The sequence below is a fragment of the Mauremys reevesii genome, linkage group 2 (genome assembly GCF_016161935.1).
Source record: "Mauremys reevesii isolate NIE-2019 linkage group 2, ASM1616193v1, whole genome shotgun sequence".
Taxonomy (NCBI): Eukaryota; Metazoa; Chordata; order Testudines; family Geoemydidae; genus Mauremys; species Mauremys reevesii.
In genome coordinates this window covers 228041629-228069020 of record NC_052624.1, presented here as the reverse complement: position 1 = coordinate 228069020, position 27392 = coordinate 228041629, and the positions used below count along the sequence as shown (strand labels likewise).

At 38.3% G+C, this 27392-nt stretch overlaps 2 protein-coding genes and 1 long non-coding RNA gene across 11 annotated transcripts in view; 2 read left to right on the top strand and 1 right to left on the bottom strand.

The window, feature by feature from the left end:
• Positions 1–1286, top strand: part of PPP1R42 (protein phosphatase 1 regulatory subunit 42) — a 54000-nt gene extending 52714 nt beyond the window's left edge. For 5 of the 9 annotated variants that reach the window (XM_039524937.1, XM_039524936.1, XM_039524949.1 and 2 more), the window contains one exon: positions 924–1286. In XM_039524937.1, the coding sequence (XP_039380871.1) occupies positions 924–1049 (126 nt within the window). In that variant the 3' untranslated portion in view covers positions 1050–1286. The remainder of the gene's footprint in view (positions 1–923) is intronic. The other 4 variants (XM_039524950.1, XM_039524945.1, XM_039524942.1 and 1 more) reach the window with 3 other exon arrangements.
• LOC120398031 overlaps positions 1–11952 on the bottom strand; it is a 32647-nt gene extending 20695 nt beyond the window's left edge. The window contains exons 1-2 of the long non-coding RNA XR_005594149.1: positions 11906–11952; positions 8634–8692 (exon numbers count right to left, since the gene is read on the bottom strand). This is a non-coding gene — a long non-coding RNA (uncharacterized LOC120398031). The remainder of the gene's footprint in view (positions 1–8633; positions 8693–11905) is intronic.
• A 4445-nt stretch (positions 11953–16397) lies between these two features.
• On the top strand, positions 16398–24479 carry TCF24 (transcription factor 24). Its single transcript, XM_039524953.1, has 2 exons — positions 16398–16934; positions 23750–24479. Exons 1-2 carry the CDS (start codon positions 16458–16460, stop codon positions 23861–23863), a joined length of 591 nt encoding a protein of 196 aa, XP_039380887.1. The 5' UTR covers positions 16398–16457; the 3' UTR covers positions 23864–24479.
• Positions 24480–27392: the final 2913 nt, after the last annotated feature.

The window sequence follows — 27392 nt, the reverse complement described above, 5'->3', positions numbered from 1 at the left end:
TACTTGTCTTCACTGAGGCATCAACACTTGAACTCTCCATAATGCTGCTTTGACCATCCCTACAATACACCAGCATGCATGTACATGTACAAAATTCAGTTCTGCAATCTGTACATAAAACTTAGTACCAAATTTAGATCAATCACTAACAAAATTCATTGACATGAGTTTTCCTAAACATTACTGAAAAACAGATCTTGCAGCTATTTTTAATCTGATAGTATAATCTCACTTAGATACATGGATACAAAACTATGCACAGAACTTTGTATAATACAATTATGAAAGCTACACCAATCCTGTAACACATGATAAAATAACCAATAAATGTAGTCAGAGTTCAGGGTTGCTTATTGGTTGTTCAAGATGATGGTACATATATGTGAGCTATCAGTATTAGAAGGGAGGTAGTCTGTGATTCAGAAGGGGAACTGATCAAATGAGTTTCAGAAAAGGTTTTGAATGATGTTTATTTCCTTGCTTTTTTGTTTTGCCTTGGTGAGTTCTGCAGTTTAGCACAGTGGTCTCGAAACTTTTTTGATCACGCACCCCCCTCCCCCCCCCAAAAGCCACTCGGACTCTCAGCCGAACTGCCGAGGGAGGGGGGGGAAAAGTGGCACTGCTCTGGCGGTGCTCCTCCTGCCACGCACCCCGAAGGATCCTCTTGCTCACCCCCTGGGGTGAGTGCACCCCACTTTGGAGACCACTGGTTTAGCAAGCTTAACTCAGAGTTAAAGATATTTTTTGTAGGGGATTGATATATAAGTGCACATCAGCACATGCTGTGTGTCTGTGTGTGGGTGTATGTGCATGGCATACATTCAGGGACAATGAATGGTAAATGTTAAACGTGATTGTGACCAACACATTTGGCTTAGAAAAAATGTGACTGCTTAACAGTGTGTTTTTTATTTTGGTAACAGTCACCTGACCTTGAAAGACTCTCAAAGTTCACTGCCAATAAAAGATCTATTGGAACCTCATCTCCTCAGTTAGATACCCCTGTAACCAGAGACTGCAGAGACAACTACATCTTTCTGTTCACTTAATTCTCAACAGAATTTATTGCAACATCGTAATTAGAGTATATCAGAGCCAGTGATGAAATGATCCAAGCAAGAGCCCAATGTTTTAATTCAAAAAACACTAAAGAATATTTTGTACAAGAAGATTTTCCTTTTTTGCTCACATAGAAGAGTGTGACCACTATTTTGCATAATATGTGTGGATGCATTAATTTATGCTTATTTTATGGTAACATCTTCTGAAATAAAGTGATAGTTTCAGTTTGGTGATAGTTTCATTTATATGAGAGGACTGCTATAACTACCAATTATACAGATTTTTGCTTCCATTAAAATCTGAAATTAATGGGTTTTTAATACAAATTTACATGGATAATCTTGACAATTATCAGTCTGTTTTGAACTTATATTTTTGGGAAATATTTGCTAAGATGTTTGTGGTGAGGCAACTCAATTATGGCGATTCCAGTCAATCTGCTTTCAAGCCTGGGCACGGTACAGAAACTGCAGTAGTTGCATCGATTGACCTCCTGGCAATAAATGAAGACCAAGTGTCCATGCTGATTTTTCTTAGATCTATTAGCAGTCTCTGAGAACTGATCCTAAAATTTTGTGTAAATGATTGTGATCCTAAACAACCTAGTTAAGACTGCTCTGAGGGGCTCCCTCTTCTAAGGAAAAAAAAAGTCAGAGCTGGGCAATTGCTCATCTTGCCTTAGGGCTCCCTCTCGTGTGAAGTACCGCAAGATTCCCTCTTATCACCCCTCTTGCTCAATGTGAGGCCACTAAGGGTATGTCTACACTGCAATTAAAAACCCACGGTTCTGTGTCAGCTGACTCAGGCTCATGGGGCAGGGGTTAAGGGGCTATTTAATGGTGGTGAGACATTTGGGCTCAAGCTGGAGATGCATCCTAGAACTTGGGCTCCAGCCCAAGCCCAAAAGTTTACATTGCCATTAAACAGACTCTTAGCTCGAGCCCCAGGAGCCCAAATTGGCTGACACAGGCCAGCTATGGTTGTCCGATTGCAGTGTAGACTTACCCTGAGAGTGTGAGTGAAGAGCTATGGGCTATTGTGACTTTGATATGCCATTGACATTTAGGACTACATTTCATTTGGTCTGACCTGACTCATGTAGTTGAGTTATTTACTCACTAGGGAAGCAATCAGAAGAAATGGCAGAGATTATATCAGTCCTCTGATTGAGCAAGTTTGTTACTCAGGTTTGCAGTGTGAGGGTTCTGTTAAATATTAGCATCTCTAGGACACCCAAGTTACGGCTGAGGCCAAGACTGATTTTTTTCACCCATGCTCACAAAGGAGTGCATTACCTTCTCTTTTGGATGCTGACCTCTCTTCAGGTATTAGTGCCTTTGTTATCTCAAGATTAGACAGCTACAGTATGCACTACATTAATACATTTTAAGTAAGGCTGTTGATTAATCGCAGTTAAATCACACGATTAACTCAAAAAAATTAATTGTGATTTTAAAAAATTAATCATGATTAATAGCAATTTTAATCACACTGTTAAACAATAGAATACCAATAGAAATGTATTAAATATTTTTGGATGTTGATCTACATTTTCAAATATATTGATTTCAATTACAACACAGAATACAAAGTGTATAGTGCTCACTTTATATTATTATTTTATACAAATATTTGCACTGAAAATGACAAACAAAATAGTTTTTTTCAGTTCACCTTATAGAAGTACTGTAATGCAATCTCTTTATCATGAAAGTGCAACTTACAAATGTAGTTTTGTTTTTTTTACATAACTGTACTCAAAAACTAAACAATGTAAAACTTTAGAGCCTACAAGTCCACTCAGTCCTACTTCTTATTCAGCCAGTCGCTAAGACAGACAAGTTTGTTTATATTTACGGGAGATAATGCTGCTCACTTCTTATTTATATGTCACCTGAAAATGAGAACAGGCGTCGGTCTGCATTCTTTTGGATTGTTATCAAGCAGAACCCGTCATCAGCATGGAAGCATGTCCTCTGGAATGGTGTTTGCAGATGAAGGGACATATGAATCTTTAGTGCATCTGGCATGTAAATATCTTGCAATGCCAGCTACAACAGTGCCATGCAAATGTCTGTTCTCACTTTCCAGTGACATTGTAAACAAGAAGCAGGCAGCTTGTCTGAGTGACTGGCTGAACAAGAAGTAGGACTGAATGGATTAGTAGGCTCTAAAGTGTTATATTGTTTTATTTTTGAATGCAGATTTTTTTTATATAATTCTACATTTGTAAGTTTAACTTTAATGATAAAAATGCCTTACAGTACTTGTATGAGGTGAATTGAAAAATACTATTTCTTTTGTGTTTACAGCACAAATATTTGTAATAAAAATAAATATAAAGTGAGCACTGTACACTTTGTATTCTATGTTGTAATTGAAATCAATATATTTGAAAGTGTAGAAAACATCCAAAAATATTTAAATGGTATCCTACTATTGTTTAACTGTGCAATTAATTATGATTAATTTTTTTAAACTCAGCCCAAATTTTAAGACCAGTCAAACCTGTAAGAATGTGGCTGTTTATGAGAAAGCAGAGCTTCACATCAAGAGCATGTAATAACACCAGTGCTCTGTACGATGCAATTTAGAGAGTTGCTTTTGTCTGATAAAGTCCTAAATGGTCTGGAATCTGGCTGCTCGAAAGCCTGCTGTCTCCATGTATGATACTTGTGCAGTTATCATCAGTAGAGGTGCTCATGCTAACAGCCCTGTCTTTCAAAAGGGAAGGGAGCTAGTAGCAGGGTTTTGCTGAGAGGTCTTCAACTCTAATAATTGCTTGCTCTTGGGTTTTGACAGAGCCCTAAGTTGTTGAGGCTCAGGACGTATGCCAAGGCCTAACTATTTGGGGGGTACTTTTGGTGAGAGGAATGGAGTAGCTGGAAAGGGCGGCACTATTAGATTTCTGATCCATCCTATTGGTTAATTTATATTGTTAGGATTAGTATGGTAATCATCATTATATACTAATTTTAGTTTGGGTACTTTATCTGTACAAGCACCTAGAGCTTCTAGTTAGGTGCCTCTTATTAGTCTGAATAAATAAATTAAAGCACCTTTCATCCAAGAATCTAAAAAAAAAATCAAGGTTGGGGAAACTGAGGCACGGGTAGTAATGGCCACTGGAATAAAACAGGTTTCTGATTCAGTCTCCTGCTGTAGCCATTAAATCACATTAAGACCAAATCTTGCCTCCTTACTCAAGCAAAATTCTCACTGAAATCAAATGGAAGTTCTGACTAAGTAAGGAGTTCAGTATCTGACCACAGATTGCACAGATGTATGTGGTTTGTTTTATCTCTTGCCATTTGCCTTTCATCAAAAGAAATTACTTGTTTCTGAACAACCAACTTAGCTTATTTCTATATCATTTAAGAATGGAGTTAAATGCCTACATTGAGGGGAGAATAGACCCAGAAGTAAGGCATTAATGCAGACTGGTGTTCTCATTATGAACCTGCTTACAGTGTGATTTTGGTAAGAAAAGGGACTAACAGAAACAGTGCTAGTGCTCCTGTTAAAATCAATGGGTAATATGTGAGGATGATATGAACATCTGAAGGTATATGTATAGGTATATGTATATGTCTGAAATCACACATTTGTAAATGCTATTAGTTTTGGGTCACTGAAGCCAACATTTACTGGAGTATGACACTTCTATTTTTAACTGTCTTTCACCATGATACTCAGGTCAAGGAAGACAAAACTGTATAAAAGAAGAAAGTTGCTTCTTGTATAAAGAGCATCCCAAAAAAAAAAATCAATACTGTTGGGGAGTGGGCCTAATTGACAACAGCTGGATTACTGACTCAGCGCAACATGTTAGCAAGTCATGCCCTGACCTCAATAGCAGGATGTTATTTGGAGGAAGTCTTTTTCACCCTTGTACTCACCCTGCCCTCCCTTCCTCAAAAAAAGTGACAGTTTTAAGGGTTTGAGTGTTTTTTGCATTTGGGCATCCAATATGACCTGGCTAGGATTTGATTTTTTTCAGAGGTACTGCTCACCTGCAGCTCTCATTAAAGACAACTTGAATTGTGGGCACTCAGCCAGCACCTATAGATGGAGGCACTCGTTACAGATGTCATCGATTTTTAAGGCCAGAAAGAACCATTATGATTATCTAGTCTGACCTCTTGCACAACACAGGCCATAGAATTTCACCCAGGGATTCCTGCAGCTTGCCAAGCAACTTGTGATTGAGCTAGAGCATATCATTTAGAAAGACACCCATGAATTAGTGAATTAGTGAACAGCTTTTAAAATTTTGGCCGAAGTGACTTGTCATTACAGAAGAACAGTGTGTGGACGATACAAAATGAAAATACAGTGTGCTCTCTACCACTCTCTAGATCTTTCAAGAAACTTTAATATTCTGCTTCTACAGCACAGACACAAAATACAGCTTTTGAGGGAATAAACTTTCCTCATAAACATCTTAGATGCTTTTTGAAATTTGCAATTCTGTAAAAATTAAAAACAAACAAAATGTTAAGTTTTGGGTTTTGCCTGCTTTTTTGGCAGTTATCTTACATCTGATGATAACAAATTGGGAAAAATGAATAATGAATTTGCCTACCCTTTTTTGTGAATTGCCTTATAATACCTAAACTGTTGTGTGGTTTTCTAAAGTTAATAATTTCACTACTTATTTCAAGATGACTGGATCTATGTTTTTAGGATTGAGGGTAGAAAAATCCCTGTTGCTGATAGCACTCTCTTCAATTAAGATATGGTTGGAAAATAGCTAAATGTGAAGCTCTCTTTTTTAAGAGAGAGACATATGGTTATGGTGTTAAAAAAGACTAAATAGCCTCACTAAAGCTGGTCAGAAAAAAATCAGCAATTTTCTGTTAGAAAAGCCATTTTACAGACCAATGTTTTTGCAAAATCATATTGTTAGCAGAAAGTTTCTATTAAAAATTATTACATTAAAAAAAGTTCATGTAAAACAATTCTGAAAAAATATTGAAATTTCATTTCAATGCAAAATTTTAATTTTTAAATATATTTTTCCCACTTCTGTATTTTTCATTATTTGATGACATGGCAACCATCTACTAATTAGAGGAGCAGGTGTTTTCACTATCCCTGTGTTAGACTGATATTTTTCTAGGATATTGAAAACAGATGCTTTGCCAATTAATACACTGAGTGCCTACCTGGTTTTCGTGTTGGAAGTGTCAGTGTCAAACTATTTCATTACAAAACAAATAGGCACATTGAACAAAACAAAAAAAGATAAAATGTTTTAATCTGTAGTAAGTAGCAGTTCCCCTTAATGGTTTTTAAAATAAAAATACAATACAATACAATTTTTCAACTATTATATTATGACACGACTTGATATGAAATATATTCGTTATACTACTACATCCTGAAATAAAGTAAAAAATAATATCACAAAACAACAAATGGAACAAAACAAATGGAAATTCCGGGTATGCTTACCTGTTCCCTTGGGCCTTGCCCTGACTTTGATTTGCTCTGGAACTTTAATTACCATCAGTAGGAGTTTTGTGCATGGATCAAAGCCAGTGTATGGCTTTAAGTCTCCTTTGAGACAAATCTGCTTATTTTAATAAAATAAATTAGCTTTTGCTGTAGTCGAGGGAGTGGAACTAGTATTGCTACTGTATTGCCTCATAAATGGACAAACTTACTGGCTAAATCCTGTTCCCAGAATTGGCTGTTAGTGAGGATAAATAAAGCAGAAAATGCAGTTTGTATTTCCCAGACCGCAGGGTAATTACAAAACCAGAAGATTATCCTTTCATTTAAACTGAGCAGATTTTGTTATGTGGTAGCCACTGCTGGAAGAACTGTTTCTGTTAGTCCCTTTTCTTACCAAAATCACACTGTAAGTGAGGTTCCCGTTTAAACAGCATGTTCTCATTTGAAAATGGGCCCTGGGGAGTTGTGAGAAGGGGAGGCATGATTTACCAGCCCTTCAAAAAGAAGGTTGCAGTTGCCTTAAATCTAAACCCTGAGCTGACAAGAGGAACATGCATTGAGCCAGGTCTGTCATTATAAATTAGAAGCAGCAAAGAATCCTGTGGCACCTTATAGACTAACAGACGTTTTGCAGCATGAGCAGACATGCTGCAAAACGTCTGTTAGTCTATAAGGTGCCACAGGATTCTTTGCTGCTTCTACAGAACCAGACTAACACGGCTACCCCTCTGATACATTACAAATTAGGATTCTCATGCTGGAAGAAAACCTAAGCAGGCTAAGAAGCCGCTGTATTCTTCACCTGGTACAGAAACAAGCCAGTGCTGGTTTCCTGAGTAATCCCTGCAGCAGCCAGGGTGGGCTGTCCAACCAGGGGTTGATGCGCCCCCCACTGGCATGTGGTCCATTCTGCAGTGAACACTAGGGTCCATGTGGCCTTGCTGTGACTGACACGGTTTCTTCCCCAGCTGTTGTGGCAGGTTTCCTCTCCAGCAGCTGATTGCCAGGCGGCAATCGGGGAGTAAGCAGAGCTTAGCCCAGGAACAGAAAGGCAGGAGTAGATTTAAAAACCTGCACCCCCAGCCACAAATCAGCCACTGGCCCCACAGGGGACCTGTGTGGGAGGCAAGGGGCAACGCGTCGGTTTGGTTCCATTCGGTTCCTCTGTGGGCAGCACCAGCAGTTTACGGGACCCCTGTAACCATCTCTTCTAGGCGATCAGCCAGTTCGACCCACCGCGTGAGCAAAGCGCCTCAGGCCCCCTGTGCCAGCGGAGACGTTGCAGCCTCTGCGAAATTTGCAACGTTTTATACAAATCAAATATTATATTGGTGAATAACCTTTGTTTCCTGCCATCTCCGTTCACAAGGAGGGAGCAGGCAGGGAGCGCGGGCATGTGCATGATGAGCATCCCTGCCAGCGCCCATGTTAAGTGCAGCGGGCTGGGCGCTCAGTGTAGGTGGGAAGGTTGGCTGGGGTTTCGGATGGCCGCAGGCTGCAGCCTCTATGGAAGGGATGAGTTTTGGGGGCTGAGTTGGGCTGTTTTAATGCCGTGGGGGGTGGGGGTCGGTGAACTGTGGGCTCTGTCACTTTCCGTAATGTTACTGCAGACGGCTACAAGACCATTTTCGACTGAATAAACTCCCTCTGCAAGAACGAAAATGCTACCATGGAGATGCACTTACATACAAAAGATGAATAATATCGGTTCTGTAGTATTGTTAGTATTTAATCTCAAAACAGTCTCGTTTTCCTTGCAACAGCCTGGAAAAGGTTACAACTTAATATTATTTCAGCCCTTGCACTAAGAGGGACTAGTGGTGATCGCTGACGAGCCAGGAGAACCTGCAGAGAAGTATTATATTTACCCGTGGTTGAACAGAGTTTATAAAATCTAGGTCCAGCTCCCCATCTAGTGTAAATCGCCACAGGTCTGAAGTAAATGACGCCATGACAATACATCGTCTGAGGCTCTAGCCCAGCACACACAAGGAAAATATCACACATGATTTAAATGATGCCCCCAGCTCTCTGCCTAGTGAATCACTTCAAATATGCAGATGTGATTTGCTTAATTTAAAAATAAGCATAATGAAGTAATTACTACTCACCTCTCAATATTGGGAGGTCCCTTCACAAGGTCCTTTAGCAGGCAGGCATGGCTCTCAACCTAGAGCATCAAGGGCAATAAGGAATGTAAAAATGTATCTTTGAGTGTCAAATATATTTGTCCTAAACTATTAGGACTATTTTTGAACATTCTGTCTTAAATAACTTATTTAAAATGGACAAGTCAGTCATATTAAAATAGACCAGCCATTTGAACTAATGGACATTGGTGAAGAAGAAAAACAATTACCTGTGCTTTGAAACAGAGCTAAAACCCAGTTCTTGTTTTGATCAGTCTGAGTTTTCTCTTCATAACTTTGACCAGTAAATACTATTGTCTGGTGATTAATTTGCTGGCTCAAATTACATTGTGTAACAAGCACAGAATGTCATATATTTTATTCTTTTTATATGGTAGTAATATAATCTTGCTACCCAGCGAAACAGATCTGTTTCAAACTTATTGAAAGAGTCTCTTTGGATAAACGGGAAAAAGAAAGCTTTAAATAAAATTAAATAAAGTGGTTCTGTTAAACAATGATTCCAGTGGCGAGAACATGGTGAGAGTAAAATCTTAGTTGTAGGAATACAACTATTTTCATATCACTGTAAACCAATCCAGTTGTACAGCGGATGGCAGCATCATTTTCAAACCGACAGCTGTCTTCCTATGTCTTGCCTTTGTTTTTGAAAAGTGGATCTGGAATACAGGATGATAGAATTCCTTGCGTTCTGCACCCTCCACGTCTCCGTCCCTCATCCTGTTAATGTGATGTCTAGCTCATTCTGAATGAGTTCTATGACAATATATTTTCATTTATAATTAAAGAGCACCTCATAAACATTATATATATAGTTTAAAACGGCTATCTCCACCTATTTTTGTTGGTTTGAAATTTTGGGTTCTCATAAATATTGCAGGAGTCAAAGCCCCCGATGGAAATATTTGGCTTAGCCATTTTCCCAATACAGCCCGTGAACCCTGTCCTCTAAATCATCCCTCTCTCCCCACTTCCTTCCTAATATTTCAAAATATAGCCAAAGATTAAGCTCTTAATTTTCTTGGCTTCAAAAGCGGTAACAAATCGTTCAGACTTTATTTTTCTAATAGGTCCAAGATTTGATTTATTGTGTCTATGTTATCATACAATCAAACTTCATTCAAAATGTTGTTCTGGGATTATTCTATACACTGCATATTTATTTTGAATGTCTCTTCTCATTAACGTTACTAATATTTAATTACTAGCCATTAATTTTGAAATCAAATATTGGGTCTCACTGTCCAGTCACTTTCTTTTTCTTTCTTTCTTTCAGCTGTGGATGATTTTTTCCCTCGTATACTGGGTATTTTGGAAGAGTCATGACCCTGTTTCCTTTGGGTTTATAATATTAATATGAAAGGGGAAAGAAAGCTTATTAAGAAAGATAGAGAGCTGTGACTTTTCCACTGCTTGGAAATGCAAGGGTCACATCTACCAAATTATAAAAAGAAACAGCAAGGGAGTGAAAAGAAAGAACTTGCTTATTAAAAGATTGTTTAACCTCCAAGCCCAACGTTTAAATTACTCCCCTCCAGCAAAACTGTTACTTTATCCTAACAAAAACAATATTTATAAAGAACAATTTCAGCATTTGCACCTAGAGACTATAGTCATTCCTTTCATTCGCACAGAGACTCCCAAGGCCAGACTTTCAATAGAAAGATGATTAATTCATTGGTCTCTGAACTATTTCCTTTTTCTTGCATGAGATTAAGTTTTTGTTAATGTTTTGTTGAGAGCATCCATTCGCACTGTGCTCCATGTCTCCTGATCAGATTTAGCCATCAATAGTGTTTAACCGTATGTACCAGCTCTATTTCATTCTACTGAAAGCTCACGACAAACTTTTAGTTCAAGTACAATCTGGCAGGGGCATCATTTTCTCAGTCCTGGTTAATAACTGCCAGGTTTGGAGAAAGAAGCAGTAATGACAATAGAAATTAAATACGCACAGGAAATGATCAGTCAGGGTGCGCTAATGACAACCTGTGAAATCATAAAGCTAAAACCAAAATAACCTAATGTTTTTAGTAGGATTCATCGGTACTAAGACCTGAACAAATCGCAGCTCCAAGAATAAGGGAGTCTGTTTCCCTCTTCCCCCAAACCAGAATTTCATTAAGATGGATTTCGAAATTATTGGAACGAAGCCCCTCAGAGCCATGTTTTGTAATAATATTTCCTGTTAATTTCATTCCTTTAAAGCTGTATTTTGATTGATAGGTTCCCAGTAAAAAGCTTGTGCCTAGAGGTCTTAAACTTTGCTCTTTAATATATTGCGTGCGATGCACTAAAGCAGCGGAGGCGATTATTATTAATGATTTCGCTTGTGTTATAGCATTTGTTAATAGGACGGGGTTGGGAGCCGCGAGCTGTGTTCATTTATGCTCATTGACAGGCCTGTTTCTTTTGTCCCCGTGCTGTTCCGATGTCACGGGAGTCCAGAATCCAAGTGTAGCAATGGGGGAGAATCTGCCCAGCGATCGGGCCGTGGCTGGCTGATCTCAAATCCCCCAGCTCAGAGCCGCGGTCTCCCCGGGGGAAAGGACCCCGTTTGCTTGCAGCAACCTTTCTTAGCAGCGGTGCTGGGGCTCCAGGGTATCCCCCCCCCCCCCATTGCAGCGCTGGAAGAAGTAAAGCGGCGCCAGAGTTTCCCAGACTTGGAGCCAACCGGCCCCTCCTCTCAGGTCACTGACGTTCGTGGGCAGCCGCCCCTTGTCCTCTCTCTTTGCCCCGGGGAGACGCCTGGGGTGTCTCCCGGGAGGAGGGTTGGCCCCGCCCCACTCCCTCGCCGCTGGGCTGCTGCTTGATTAATGACTCGTGGGGAAGTGGGCGGCCGCTCCCGTAAGCAGCGGGCTGCGGAGCCAAGGGGACTGGCGTGCAGGTGAGCTCGGGTTCCGCACTGCAGAGCAGACAGCCCGCCCCGTGCCTGATAAAAGGCTCTGCCGGCATCTGCCTGTGGGAGACGAGGGACAATGTGACCGCAGAAGCAGGGAGGCTGCAAGCTCCGCGCAGACTAGACAGAGCTCCGGTCCCAGACCCGACTGAATCAGCGCCCGCCAAGAGGAAAAAGTAAGTCACCCTTCAGCAGCGTGCTGAGATCTCCTAGCATTGGCTCTGGGATCAAGCTCCACGAGGGGGTTTGCTTTATGAATTCCGACTATAATATTTAATATAACACAGAACATCCTGTTTCAGTTAATAATACAGAAGAATTAGACCTGATTTACCAGTAAGTCCCGTTCAGACTCAATGCCTTGAGGCTTCCATCCTTGGGCTCTCCTCTGTTCCTGAGAATCTGTAAGAGGAAAACATTTTGTTTTAAGTTTTACTGCTGAAAATCCTGTACAGTAAGAAGCAGTGTAAGTTACAAAAGTACCACAATTGCTGTCAACTCTTTCTGATTAGTGCAAGGGTCAGATAAATGATCACGTGGGTCCAACAGATAAAAAAGGACATTTATAAAAGTTTTTGCTGTTCTCTCTTGTTTGAACGAACTACAAATAAAAGCCAAGCTTTTCAAAAGAGAAAGTGGCATTCAGGAAAGCTGATCTCTTTAGAGGAATATCACTCTCCATTTTGTTTTTATATAACATTTTATATTAAATTAAATAGACTTTGCGGCAGAGCTTTTCAATTGCTAGCTTCACGATTTAAAATCAAACTATTCCTTTAGTAAAACTCTTCCTAATTCATACACTGTATTGAAGTCTAACTTTAATCAATGTAAGTTCCATAGTATTTATTGTAACAGAACAGATAAAACTGTACGAAATCGCACAATTTTTAGTCAAATTGCACAATTTTTAGTCCATTTAAATATCCCCTCTTTAATATGTATCTGATCCTTTGTTGACTAACAGACACCCCCGAGAAGGGGTAAGGCTGTTAGGCAGAAGTTTGGGGTGGAGGTAGATAATGCAGATAAAGATCCCAAGTATTTAACATTGAATAGAATCACTCCTCATTTCTTTACCATTTTTCAATTTTAAAAAATCCCCTAAAAGTTCAAGTCAATGTCCAAAGCTAGAAACAAATTGCCACAGCTGTCCATCCAAGGACTCGTTGTGTGTACCACTTTTGAATGTTTGTATGTAATTTTGTTTGTTGATGTACCAGAAATAAATGAAATCATTAGCATCTGAAAAAAATCCCACAGAAGGGAAGTTGTCAAAGGTAACCTTGTCTAAAATGTGGATTTAAATAGAAAATGGTATGCAGAACTGGGACAAATCTATTAGCAAAGAGAGAAACAGATTTTGAAAGGAAAGACTATTTAATAGTGTGTATTACTTTGTGTGCACTTACATGTTGTGCAAGATGTCTGTGTGTGTGTGTGTGTATTTAAACTGACTAATACATACACACACACTGTGCAAGATGTGATATATATGTATACACACACATACACAGTGCAAGACGTGTTATATATATATATATATATATATATATATATATATATATATATATATATGCATATATATATATATGCATATAAAACACGTCTTGCACAATGTGTGTGTGTATATATATATTTAAATTTAAATTTTTATATATATATAAAACATCTCATTCAGACATACAGGTACTTAATGTGTCATTGTGTAAGATCAAAATATTTCCATTTACATGGTCACAGACAGATAAAATGGACATCATCAGTTTAAAAAAAAATCAGTCTGAAATTTTTGTACCTATTATTGTTGCAAATAACACCTGAAGAGTGCTATAAATCAATTACCAAAATGTTCTCTCCATATTTTTCCAATTTGTTTACTTTGTACACTCATTTTCACTGTTTTTTCTTGCACAGTTAACTAGATAATCAGATTCCCCTGTTGTCTCAATGTTTCTCTCATACAGGAACAAGGGAGAGAAAAATATTTTTATAAATAAGAAAATGTGATTGTAAAACCACAAAAAATGGGTGGAAGGGCTTAGGGATGATGTAGTACCTGAAACTACTTTTAACTATTTTTGTTGTTTTAAATTGACTAGATTTCAAATTGATGATGTCCATGTAACATCATACATTTAAAGCATATACAAGTAACACCTTAGACTATTAAAACAGAAAGATGTTTTTATAATTTACTTTCACTATTTCATTTTCAGATTAGTCTATACACAATGCTGTAATATTTGGGTTTGCAAATACCTATATGGCAAGGGAATGTTTTATTTGTTTAAAATGGGAAAAAAACAAAAACAAAAAAGCTGTTTCCAGTGGAATTTTAAAAACAAATTAAATGGGAATTTTTTGCTAGCCGTTGGCTTTATACATTTTTGTTTTCAAATAGACTGTATTTTGAAACATCTCTCTTTAAGAGGCCCATTAAGGAAGTCCATATAGAAAATGTTGGGTGTGCAAAAAATGCAGGATCAGTCCCAAGTATGAAATTTTGTTTAATTGAAAACAATGAATCTATTGAGCAGTACTTCATAACAAATACAGTCTAGCTCTGGGTTCAGAAAGCCGCTAACTCATTGATTACAGATTCTACCATAAACAAATACTTTGTATTTTTTTATATTGCCATTTACATTTTTTTGGGTCTACAGGGTACCGTGTTACATACTTGATCTAAAACCTAGTATCAGTGCACAGGTAAAATCTTGGCCCTACTGAAGTCAATGGAAGTTCTGCCATTGACTCCAGTGGAGTCAGAATTTCAGCCAATGTACTTTGTGGAGCGCTCCCCACCTCAGAGAGAGAGAGAATGAGAAGGATGAGGAAACTAGGTTTTTGGATATAAGTTACCAGGGTATAACTAAGCTCCACTGTACCAGTATAACTCTGTATCAGTCCTCAAGTCTTTACTTACAAAAAGTTCACAGGGACTCGTGAGAGTTCTTACTTACATAATTAATCTTTCATTGTGAAATTAATAAAATATTAACACCTATGGGGGATTTTCCTCTGAATTACAAGCACTTACAACCCACGTAAAAGTATTTTGTAAATAATATCACATTTTTTTGTTTAGATTGTGATATTATTAAGTGAACAAGTGTATTCAAACATATTATCTGATATATTCTTCTGAGCCAAACTAATTCCAAATCAATCACAGCAAAATAAAATAACATTCATTCATGCACCCACATACACCATCATCAAATTAGAGAGGACAATATAAAAGAGCTGACCTATAAGCCTCATTCTTCTATTTCCACTTCTTTTTTTCTTTTCTGCCTGTTCCTCTCTCTCTTCCTCCCCATAGCCTTTGTTCACTACGCCCATCTCCATTCTATAATATGATGACTTCAATGGGATTTAAGCATATGCTTAAATACTTTGCAGAATCAGATTACAATGTCTTTGGATTTAATTAATAGAAGGTTTATTAACTTTTTGTTTGTTTTTGTTTACACAGGAGAGCACTAATGACAGCCGATCTCCAACTTGGGAGAACCAGCCCCTGTCATATATGAAATATCTGGCATACATTCAGTAGTTTTGCCTGAGCAAAGGCTTCAGAATCAGGTCCTTCAGGAGGTATTATTTTACAAAGAGTGGTGAATTGGTGAAAAGGACTGCCAGCTGAGATGGTGGAGTCAAGTATAGTAGTAATGTAGTTGAAGCAAAACTTGGGTTACTATATGGGAGTGAATAAATTAAAGGAATATTAGTCAGTTTTGTGGTTGGGATTATCTGACAGGCCTTTCTGAAAGTCAGGAAGGAATTTTTCACTGATTGTTCTAAGCTTCTCTCCAAATGATTTTTGTTGTAGTTTTCAAGGGACAGTTTTAGGTCCTCTGGCACAAAGACAAAAAATCCCAAACTGGAATAAAGTTTAAATTAAAAAAAAATTAAATGTAGAGGATAGAGCTAGCTAGATGATCTTCAAACAATTTCAGACATGAAAGGATTCATGGCCTGCTTCTGGTGTTACATAATAATGGGTCAAATTCTGCCCTCATTAATTCGTTGCTTTCTGTCGGCTTTCCAGCACTTCACTGAAGTATGGCCCTATGAGATTAGAAAATAGGTTAGAAATGGGATCTTTCATGAGACCTGTTTTTTTTAAATATCAAATAACAAAACAGAAATTATAAACAAAAACTAGTATGCAGTGTTGTTGTAGCCATGTCAGGATGTTAAAGAGGCGAGATGGGTGAGGTAATATCTTTTATTGGACCAACTTGTCTTTCACCAACAGAAGTTGGTCCAATAAAAGATACTACTTCACCCTCCTTGTCTCTCTAATATCCTGGGACCAACACAGATAAAATAACACTGCATACTAGAGCAGTGATCCACAGTTCTGCAGGTAGGAATCCTGATGTTTGCTCTAGCTGACAACTTTTGGGGTTTCTATTCTATTCCTTGTACAACTACCAAGTGAATACCTTCCAATAGTGCAAGTGACATTACTGGCATCACTCAAATGTGGTCTTTCCTTCATGTCTTCCCTTTCTCAGGGAGGAAATTGTGTGAGAATTTATATAATATATGATGGGTTTATATTAGCAAAGACAAGGTTGAAGAAGTGAACCTTCCAGTTGAATGGAAGATATTGAGGATTTTGTTAGTTCCTAGATCCTGTGGAAGTTGTTTCCAGTCTTGGACTGATTCCTAAGAAAGCTGTCTTGTACACATTCTTGCTGTAGACAGTTCCATTGTGCCAGAGGAATGAAGTTGTCATCCACAGTTCCTGTCCCAGCATATTAGATGGCTTATGTTACCCTTGAGTACATGCATGTGGGTTTGGGACAGAAAGGTTTTGCACTGCACGTGAAGGTCTATTTGCTCTCTCGCTGAAGTTTTTGAGCTTCTCCATGGGTTTGCAGCACTGCTACTGCTGCAGGGGTTGGATGGTTTCAGAGCTGCTCTTGTTGATTACAGGTCCCTGTCCACCCAGGAAGTCACAAATGGACTGTAGAAATGTATCTGAGAACAGCAAGGAGATCTCCAACTCTTGTTTGGAGCCTGACTCACTGCTGCCCCCAGCATCTGGCAGTGATTCTTGCTCCTCCTCCTCAGCTGGACAACGAGTTGGGACAACTGCTGGGAGACCAGCAGCTGCAAATGCTGCCCGGGAGCGTAGCCGAGTGCAGACCCTGCGCCAGGCCTTTCTGGAGCTGCAGAGGACCCTGCCCTCTGTCCCACCTGACACCAAGCTCTCCAAGTTGGATGTGCTGCTCCTGGCCACCACCTACATTGCACACCTCACCCGTAGCCTACAGGATGAGGAAGAGTTGCCTGGGGAGGGATTGGGCACCCTGAGAGGGGATGGCTACCTGCACCCGGTCAAGGTAAGGCAGCTGAGGGACAGCCAGAATCTTCATATTTACCTTGCTGAATCAAAAATAGTGTCTAATATGAGTAGTTCCAGTAGTTCCAATCACCACAATCTTTAGGCACCAAGGTATTTAGACGCCAAACTCCCACTGATTTAAATGATCCTGATCCAAAACACATTGGCGTTAATCAGAGTCCTTTCACTAACTTCAATGGGCTTTGGATCAGGGTTTAAAATACAAAAGCCCAAGCTCTCTAGCATAGTTAAAGCTGGCACAACTGAATGAAATGGGCAGCAGTAGAACACTGGGGCCTAGTGCAAAGGCTCACTGTTAAGGTGAAGCCCAGAGTATGGGTCACAAAATCCTTTAGTACCAATTCTAGTGACTATACCTGGGTATAAGATGATTCCAAACAGTACAGTGCCTGGCGCTATAAGTAGGGTTGTTCTCTTTCTCTCACTGATCCAATCGCAGGTTTAGGTCAAGATGTTAGGTGGGGCACTAATTCTTCTTGGCTGCATATGCATTAAATATATAAGGGCACTTTAAGGTCTCTTTGTTAAGCATTCACTCTAGTTTTTAATCATAGTGTTAGCTCTCCTTCAGAAAAACTTGTGAGGATGCAGGGGGTGGGGGAAGCATTATCATGAAGGAGTAGTTTGGGATGAAAAAATGCATTGGACAGCTGAATTTATGTATCTTCAATTATTTTCCTTCGATTCTAATGTCATGGCTGCTTTTTTTTTTTTTTTAAAGAATACTTTGGGTTTTTTTTACATGTAACATTCTGGTGAATTCAGATGATTCAATTAGGACTAATCTTGAAATGTTTTCGGATTTCCCACAAGTTCCTTGAATATTAGTTCCCAAGACAATCAAGGAGAGTTCATTGTTCATTATGGAAACTGTAATTGTTCATACTTTAAAAGTAAATGTACATTTTCAGAGATGTAGGTTACTGGTTCACATGGCATTATAAGCACAAGAGATTCACTTAAATCAGTTAGAAAAAGTAGAGACTTCTTAAGAAAACAAAACATCTAATATTTAATCCATTAAATCAAGTTTTAACTTGAAGTTGGCTATATTTCATGGAACAGTCAATATTTGTTATGTATTTCGGGACAGATTCTGCCCCTTACTGACATGACACACCCCACTGACTTCAATGGAACTAGCTGACTGAGTGCAGTGAGCAGGATTGGCCCTTGTAATATTTGGAGACCATTAAAAAAAGACAGAAGCCGGGGAAGCATTTAATTAATATGGGCAGTCAAACTATGCAGATGCACAATTCTCTGGCTACTAGAATAAACTGAATAGTTGGCTCATTTTCTAATCCTCTTAATAGTAATTTTGTTTTTAAATGGGTGTTGGTAATACAAAAAGGTATGTTGTGGTCAAATCACAGTATTCACTTTTAATAAAGCTCTAGATGTGAACATTTGAGATTATAAAATCTACAGTTACAATACACAAGCATAACGAATATTTACCATACACAAATGTATGAAAGTTAAAATAAAAATGCAAGTACAATTTATATATGCTGAACAAGAAACATGATTACATTTAAAGAAACTAACATAGATCATTTTCAGATACCTTAATAGTGATCCATTTAATATCTCATATCAGATTTGTTGTAATAAAAATGTTGAGACAGATATTTTATTGCCTTTCAAAGTGAGCCAAATATCCTTGTTTTTATTTTATAATTTTAAAATTAATAGACAGTTGTAGGCCTGGCTTAACATAAGTAATTAAACTAGAATTTTTTGATGGGGTCAACAAGCATGTGGACCAAGGGGATCCAGTGGATATAGTGTACTTAGATTTTCAGAAAGCCTTTGACAAGGTTCCTCACCAAAGGCTCTTAAGCAAAGTAAGCTGCCACGGGCTAAGAGGGAAGGTGCTCTCATGGACTGGTAACTGGTTAAAAGATAAGAAACAAAGGATAGGTATAAATGGTCAGTTTTCAGAATGGAGAGAGGTAAACAGTGGTGTCCCCCAGGGTCTGTTCTGGGACCAGTCTTATTCAACATATTCATAAATGATCTGGCAAAAGGAGTAAACAGTGAGGTGGCAAAATTTGCAGATGATACAAAATTACAAAAGATAGTTAAGACCCAGGCAGATTGCAAAGAGCTAAAAAAGGATCTCACAAAATTGGGTGACTGGGCAACAACATGGCAGATTAAATTTAATGTTGATAAATGCAAACTAATGCACATTGGAAAGCATAATCCCAACTATACATATAAAATGATGGGGTCTAAATTAGTTGTTACCAGTCAAGTAAGAGATCTTGGAGTTATTGTGAATAGTTCTCTGAAAACATCCACTCAGTGTGCAGAGGCAGTCAAAGTAAACAGAATGCTGGGAATAATTAAGAAAGGGATAGATAATAGGTCAGAAAATACCATGTTGCCTCTATATAAATCCATGGTATGCCCACATCTTGAATACTGTGTGCAGATGTGGTCGCCCCATCTGAAAAAAATATATATTGGAATTGGAAAAGGTTCAGAAAAGGGCAACAAAAATTATTAGAGGTATGGAATGGCTTCTGTATGAGGAGAGATTAATAAGTCTGGGACTTTTCAGCTTGGAAAAGAGATGGCTAAGGGGAGTTATGATTGAGGTCTATAAAATCATGACTGGTGTAGAGAAAGTAGATAAGGAAATGTTGTTTACTACTTCTCCTAACACAAGAACTAGGGGTCACCAAACGAAATTAATAGGCAGCAGGTTTAAACCAAATAAAAGGAAGTATTTCTTCACAGAACGCACAGTCAACCTGTGGAACTCTTTGCCAGAGGATGTTGTGAAGGCCAAGACTATAACAGGGTTAAAAAAAAGAATAAATTCATGGAGGATCGGTCCATCAATGGCTGTTAGCCAGGATGAGCAGGAATGGTGTCCCTAGCCTCTACTGCTTAGCAGAAGCTGGATATGAGTGACAGGGGATGGATCACTTGATGATTACCTGTTCCATTCATTCCCTCTGGGCACCTGGCACTGACCACTGTGGGAAGACAGGATACTGGGCTAGATGGACCTTTGGTCTGACCCAGTAGGGCCATTCTTATGGGTAAATCCTCATTTCTTGGAAGTTAGGATTAGGAAGGGAAATAAATGATCAGGTTAAAAACAAAATGTCTGTGGTAACTAAAACAGGTAAATGGCTCAAATAAGCTAAAAAACAAAATGTTTGAACTAACTACAATAAGGGGAAACACCCTAATAATTTGCTATAAACAAAATAAGCCTAAAACACAAAATAAGGTAAAGAGTAAGTCATATATGACTAGTGCGTGAACAAAGCATGCTGTAAAAAAATTGGTTACTACGAAATAAAGCCAATCCCAAAACATGTAATGCAATGTATAGTAAATGCAATGGTGTGTGTGTGTGTATAATATTATAAAGGTTTTTTGTATAACTTTGGATGTGTGGTACACCCTAACTTAGCATAGTTTTGCTGTATGCCAAATAAAAAATACTTAAGTAACAAAATCTAAAGTCAAAGTACGTTCTTAAAAGTCAAGTAAAACACGGTCTTAAAAAAAATCCTAACATACTGGTTCTGTGACTAGAATTCCGAATTCCATTCATCTGGAGCAGGTAACTTAGTTTATTATACATGTAGCTTTACTCTCAAGGATTGCAACTCAGCAGTTTAGCAATGGCACTGAAAGGATTTCAATTAGAGGAGATTTCCAGGGCACTGGAGGAGTGGGTTAGATTTAAAAGATGTTCCTATGGACTCCACAGGAAAGTGATAGGGGAAGACTGGAACTGGATGGAAAATGAACTCCCAAAAATAGTATTAGACAAGAAATGCAAGAAAAAATCCATGTTACTAAAATATAGTATAAAATTCTCTCCTAAAAAATTCAGTAACATAAAAAAATTTAAATGTACTTTTAATACTTATGGAAAAGAATGCTTGGTAGAACACAGCAAAGGTCCATTAAATGCCACTAACATTTAAAAAATAAAACCCAGGGTAATCATAAAAAAAAAGTAATTGCAGCTAAAAATATGTGCAAAAAAGCACAAGAATAAGCTCAAAGCCACCAAAAACATTGGCTAAAAATGTCACTTTACAATTTTTTTAAGTAAAACATTAAAGCATTTATGTAAAAGTTAAAAACTTTACAATGTGCTAAAAATATCAAGCAAGTTAGTACAATAAAAGTATTAAACATGACAGTAAATTTAAAAATTGTTTAATTTTAATAATAAAACATGGTTACCACAGTACAACTCAGTGCATTCTCACCCGGTTAAACCCTCTTAGTCAAACAAAAGGTCAGGTGGTAACAACTACCACCACTATGCTTTTGTCTCCAAAAACCTGTACAGCCATTCGAAAAAAGACCATTTCCCTCCCCCCCCCCCATGGTCTGTAAATAATCAATTGTAAATAATTGCTGTAGCCCCCGCCCCCCAAAAAAACCCAATACTTCTAACGATATAATTATAAACAATTTAGTCAAAATCACTAAGAAAAAAGGGGTAAGTTCCATTTAAACTTAACTGCCTCCAAATGTACAAGTAAAAAAATGTAATCTGGGTATAGTTATCTAAAAATAATTTGAGCAACACCAGAGGTATTAAGCAAAATATTTAAAATAAATGTAAAATACATTTTTGTAATTATGCAAGGTTTTAGAAACCTAAACCAACACTCCTGGATTGTAAAACACCATTTGGTATGCTTAAAATTAATTAGCTTTTTAAAAATTCCACCAAAAATCCATTTAAATCTTTCATTCAAAGTTGCAAAAACTAACCAACACACTTTTTAAGCAGCTGCCAGTGTTTCCCGGCAGTCTTTGCTGAATTATTATTTTTTCCCCTCTCAAGCCAAACACAAGTAGCTAGTTTCATCTGGCTTTATTACCTCAATGTTTTTATAAAATTCAACATCTTTTAACATTTATTTTTATAGCAAAAACTACAAACGCTGCAGCAATATAAATTAAAAAAATAATGCACCTCTACAATAACAGCGGGGAGAAGGGGAAGGGGGTTGCCACAAAAGTAGCAATGTTAAAAACATTAAGCCATAAAGTGGCTATAAATACCCCCAACAATATGTATCTAAATCCCCCTGAATTGCTTTGAAATCTCAACCACTAACTTTTATTAAATAATATGAAATAGAAAAATAGATTTCGTATATGTGACAATGGAAACTCAATTTTGAAGATGAAAATACACAATAATTTTGAAATTGGAAGATTAATGGTTAAATGCCCGGCACTACTTTGAAATCTCAATCAGTATGTCTAATATTACAAAACCAGGACATAGTGGTACCATATATGTGACAATAGAAATTCAGTGTTAGATTTAAGACATGAGTGCTACTCTTACACCAGAACTCCTCAATGAAATTATGCCTATATATCCATGTTTGTTTATTTGTCACTCTTATTTTAGTGACATTAAATCTGAGTTTTCTTGATGGGTTCTGATGCCATTCTAAACCATGGGTGATATCCTGGGCCCTATTGAAGTCAACCTCATGAGAATGGCACTGAAGGTGCAGATCTACTCTGAGAAGTGTCATTGTACTAATAGCATTGTGTGGTGCCGTATTTATTGTGTCTCAGCTATTTCTATATCAAATGTCTAGAAAAGGCTGGCTTTTCTAATGCCCAGCCCTACAGAATCAACCCAGAATCTGAGTTCTTTCCTTCTCCTGCATCCTAAATATTGTCCTCATTTGTATCTATGTAATTCCGATACTTGAAGTTATGCCCTCAGTGCCAACTATACAACCACAGTGCTGTCAGTAGATTTGTACAGTGTAAATTATTTGCCTTGTAATTGGAAATAAGTAAACTGTTCTGATAATGAACAAGAAGAAATATATTCCAGCTTTCTCTCCTAGAACTGTGTTGGATCTCCAAGAGCCAACAGGAATAAAAAATTGTGAGTGATCAGATATGATTTTGATAGGGAGCAGATATATTGAGTTAAGTGCTATTGTTATGTAGTCAGTCTTCAGGCTCTGATACAGCAATTGATAGCATGTGGAAAAACTGAAGTCAACTGGCTTCTTCATAGATGCAGCAATCTGCCCAAATGCTATGACTGCCTAAGTGATTTGTCATAGAATCATAGGGTTGGAAGGGACCTCAAGAGATCATCTAGTCCAACCCCCTGCTCAAAGCAGGACCAATCCCCAAATGGCCCTCTCAAGGATTGAACTCACAACCCTGGGTTTAGCAAGCCAATGTGCAAACCACTGAGCTATCCCTCTGCCCCCCCCCATAAAGTAATAGTTGGAGATATACCAATCTCCTAGAACTGGAAGGGACCTTGAAAGGTCATTGAGTCCAGCCCCCTGCTTTCACTAGCAGGACCAATTTTTTGCCTCAGATCCCTAAGTGGCCCCTTCAAGGATTGAACTCACAACCCTGGGCTTAGTAGGCCCATGCGCAAACCACTGAGCTATCCCTCAAAATAAAATTCCTGTTGCCATATAAAGGAATGTTCTGTTTTTACCTAATATACAGCTACAACATTTGTTTACATTCTGCACATGAATACAATTTACCATGTTTTTTTCTGTTGGTTCATGGGGATTTTCAGCAACTCTGCATTCTACAGTGAGATTGCATTATACAGTTTTCAATAATTTTGTTCATTATTATTTGAGCACTGACACTAAAAACCAAACATTTTTGGAGATAACCATAGACTTCATTACTATTTGAAGTTCTGCATTCATTTATATTTCAGAAATCATATCACATGTTTTAGAGAGACTCACTTTTTGGACACCTTGTTTGTATCCTGTCTTTCAGAAATGGCCAATGCGATCCAGGTTATATATTGGAGCTACAGGACAGTTTTTGAATCACTCAGTGCAAGCAGAAAATGCAAACCAAGGAGAAACATCAACAAATTCACAAAGCTAATCTACCTTGTCCTTTTTTAAAATTGTGATATTTATTACACCAGATATATTTAAGTTAAAACACATTTTCAGACAAACTATAATTTCTGATATATTGTTAATGGATGAGAGAGAATTGATTCTTAATGTATGTAAAACCACATCAAGTAAATGCGAAATTTAATTTGTCCCTAGCAGTGGTGGAGATTGGTGATGTCCAAAATGGGTGGGCAAAACTGAAAGACAATTGCACTCAGAGCTAACTTAAAGCAGCGGGCAATGCGGTGATACTCTTAATGAATCAATACAGAGTAGGTACTGTACCATACCCAGAATGAAGGATTCACAGAATATGTTATGTAGGAACAAATGCAATATAAATTATATACAGTGCAATGCACATTTCAACTAAAAAGCAAACACAAGGATGTCTAAAGAAATACAAACAAGTCCAAAGAGAGATACACTTTCTACACTGTGGATGAAATCCTGGCTCCACTGAAGTCAATGGCATAACTCCCACTGACTTCCATAGGGTCAGCATTTCACCCTAATAATCTAAGATCTTAAATTTCTGAATTTTCTCTGAAAATTGTGAATGTATGTTAATTGTCACATGAAAGGTGTCCTGTAATCCATCCCCCACTCCAACATAAACACATGCAAACTGCTTTGTAGATTAAGTGTAGCAGTAATATATGTTTACAATATAAATTAAACATTGCTTGTACTGGTCTGTATTATGGTGTCACACGTTAAATGGTCTGAAATGTACAAAATGTGTTTGGGGATTAATTCAAAGGTATAACTTGTTTGCTTACATAGCAGGAATTATTTACTTTGTCTTTAAGGAATGTGATGTATTCAAGAAAACTGAGCCTTTATGTTAGGCTAATTCATGACACCCTGTTCAGTTCAAACATTTGCTGTAAATAGGCAAAAGTATCTGAAATTAAATACATAGTGAGATATCATTCAATAGTTTCCATTATGTAAAACTTTGTACATGGTTTACACAACTTACTGTTGATGCTAAAAACTAACATTTTATTAAATACTCTTAATTAGAAACTTCTACATAAATTCAGCTGGGTTGCGAATTAATTTTTTTTAATCTGCATCAGCTTAATTTCCGATTGCACAGGAAACAATAAACTTTTATAATAATCATACTTTGCACCTTTATAGTAACTTCTATTTGAGGCTGTCTTAATGATTTAGGCCTCACAATTCCATTTCACAGATTAATAAAATTAAGCATTGAAGGATCAAGTTTTGTAAAAGTGCCCACTAATTCTGGTGCTTCGATTTTTGTGTGTCCCACTTAGGACACTTATGGTCTCACTTTCAGAGGTGCTAAGCATTTCAGTGGGAGCTAAGAATGATCAGCCCCTCAGCAATTTAGGCCCTAGGTGTCATCCAAAATCAGAGTGGACATCCAAAATCAGTAGATAAATCTGTAATAGGGTCCTAAGTGAGTTGCCCAACGTCATATAGGAAGCATGCAGCAAACCATGAACAGAACACAGGTATCTTGACTCCCAGTTCTGTGCTTTAACTACAAGATCCCTCTTTTCCTTTAAAATATTTTGTTACAAAACAATTTTTCAAATGTGTATAATTTAAAGATGGCATATTAAGAAATTAACAACTACTGAACTTCACTGATAATATAACAAAGGTGAGAATTTCTCTGACAGGTGGAACATTCTTCTAACAACACAACTCCTGAAAAATGGCCTCTCTCAGATTCAAGATCTCTCTGAGACCTATAATTCTTCTCACACTGATAAGAAAAAATAGTGAAATTTCTCCCCAAGATGCATAACAATATTTACTAATGATAGAACCCTTTACAAGCATTAACCCTCACAACACTCCCATCAGATAGGAAAGTATTATTATTATTTATTTATATTACCAGAGTGCCTAGGAACCCTAGACATGAACCAAGACCACACTGTGCTAGGCACTGAACAAACAGAAAAGATGGTCCCCACCAGAAAGCTTACAGTCTAAGGCCTGGTCTGCACTAGGGGGCAGGGTCGATGAGAGATACGCAACTTCAGCTACGGGAATAGCGGAGCTGAAGTCGAAGTATCTTATTCCGACTTACGTCTCGTCCTCATGGCGCGGGATCAACGGCCGCAGCTCCCCCTGTCTATGCCACTACTGCCGCTCGCCCTGATGGAGTTCCGGAGTCGATGGGCGCGCGTTTGGGGATCGATATAGCATGTCTAGATGAGACGTGATATATCGATCCTCGATAAACCGATCGCTACCCGCCGATCCGGCGGGTAGTGTAGACGTACTCTGAGGTTACATTTACACCACAGCGCTTACAGTGGCGCAGCTCCATGCCTGCAGCTGCACTGTAGTGCTTGTGGTGGAGCCACTCTAAGCCGATGGGAAAGAGCTCTCACATCTGCTTCATGATTCCTGCTGCCGAGAGAGGTAGTAGCTTTGTCAGTGGGAGAAGCTCTCTCGCCGACATAGCGCTGTCTATACCAGTCAGTATAACTTATGTGACTTGTGCAGGAGTATGGCTCATCCACACCCCATAGCAATATAAGTTATACCGAAGTAACCTGTAGTGTATACAATAAGTCTAAGTAAAACACAACCAACAACAAATGGATGCAGAAAGGCCAATGGGGGAGTGCAAGGAAACAATGAGACAACAATGGCCAGCATGAAAGGCAATGGTTTCAGCATACCAGTGGCTTAACTGCTGTCAATTTTTTTACAGGCCCTACGGAAAAGAAGAGTTTTGAGGAGGGATTTGAAGGAGGATAATGAGGGAGCTTTGTTTTTGGGGAGCGCCTCCCAAGCATGAAGGGGAGCATGGGAGAAAGCATGAAGGTTCTTGTTTGAAACTTTAACAAGTGGGCAACGGAGGCTGGCATTGTGGGCCAATCAGAGGCAGAAGTCGACCTTTTGATAGTGAATGAGATGAGAGGTAGGGTAGGGCTAGGTCATCAAGCGTGTTGAAAGTGAGGGAAGTAGCTCATGTTTGATGCAGTAGAGAAGGGGGAGCCAGCGGAAGGATGCAAGAGAGGAGTTAGTGGTAGAAGCAAAGGGCTAGGGAAATGATGTTTGCAGCAGCATTCTGAAGGGAAATGAGTGGGACATGTTTGAATTTGTCAAGGCTAAAGAAAAAGATGCTGCAGTAATTGAAACATGAGGCAATGAGAGCCTGGACTAGAGTTTTAGCTGGTGATGGCTAGGAAACAGTGTGTATTAGAGTTGTTACGCAGAAAGACTCAGCAAGATTTAGATACAGCCTGGATGTGAACAGACACAAAAAGAATGAAGTGACTCCAGGGCCACATAACAAATCAGTGACAGAGCTGAGAAGTGGAGGAGCTCTTGGCTCCTAGTCCTATATTCACTCCTCTATAGTAAATTGCCCTTCCAGAGTATGTTACTGTTTTTATAGAAAGTTCATTTCCAACATGCTTTGTGATAAAATACATGCAAAATGGTAATTTTACATACATGTATATTCATGCAGTAAAAGTTTATTATATTTTTATCAATTTTTATCATGG

Excerpts from the sequence above, each read along its gene's own strand:
- TCF24 (XM_039524953.1), top strand. The coding sequence starts at position 16,458 with ATGGGTTTGCAGCACTGCTACTGCTGCAGGGGTTGGATGGTTTCAGAG. Across the intron at positions 16,935-23,749 it reads GCTACCTGCACCCGGTCAAG|AAATGGCCAATGCGATCCAG; the intron begins GTAAGGCAGCTG and ends CCTGTCTTTCAG.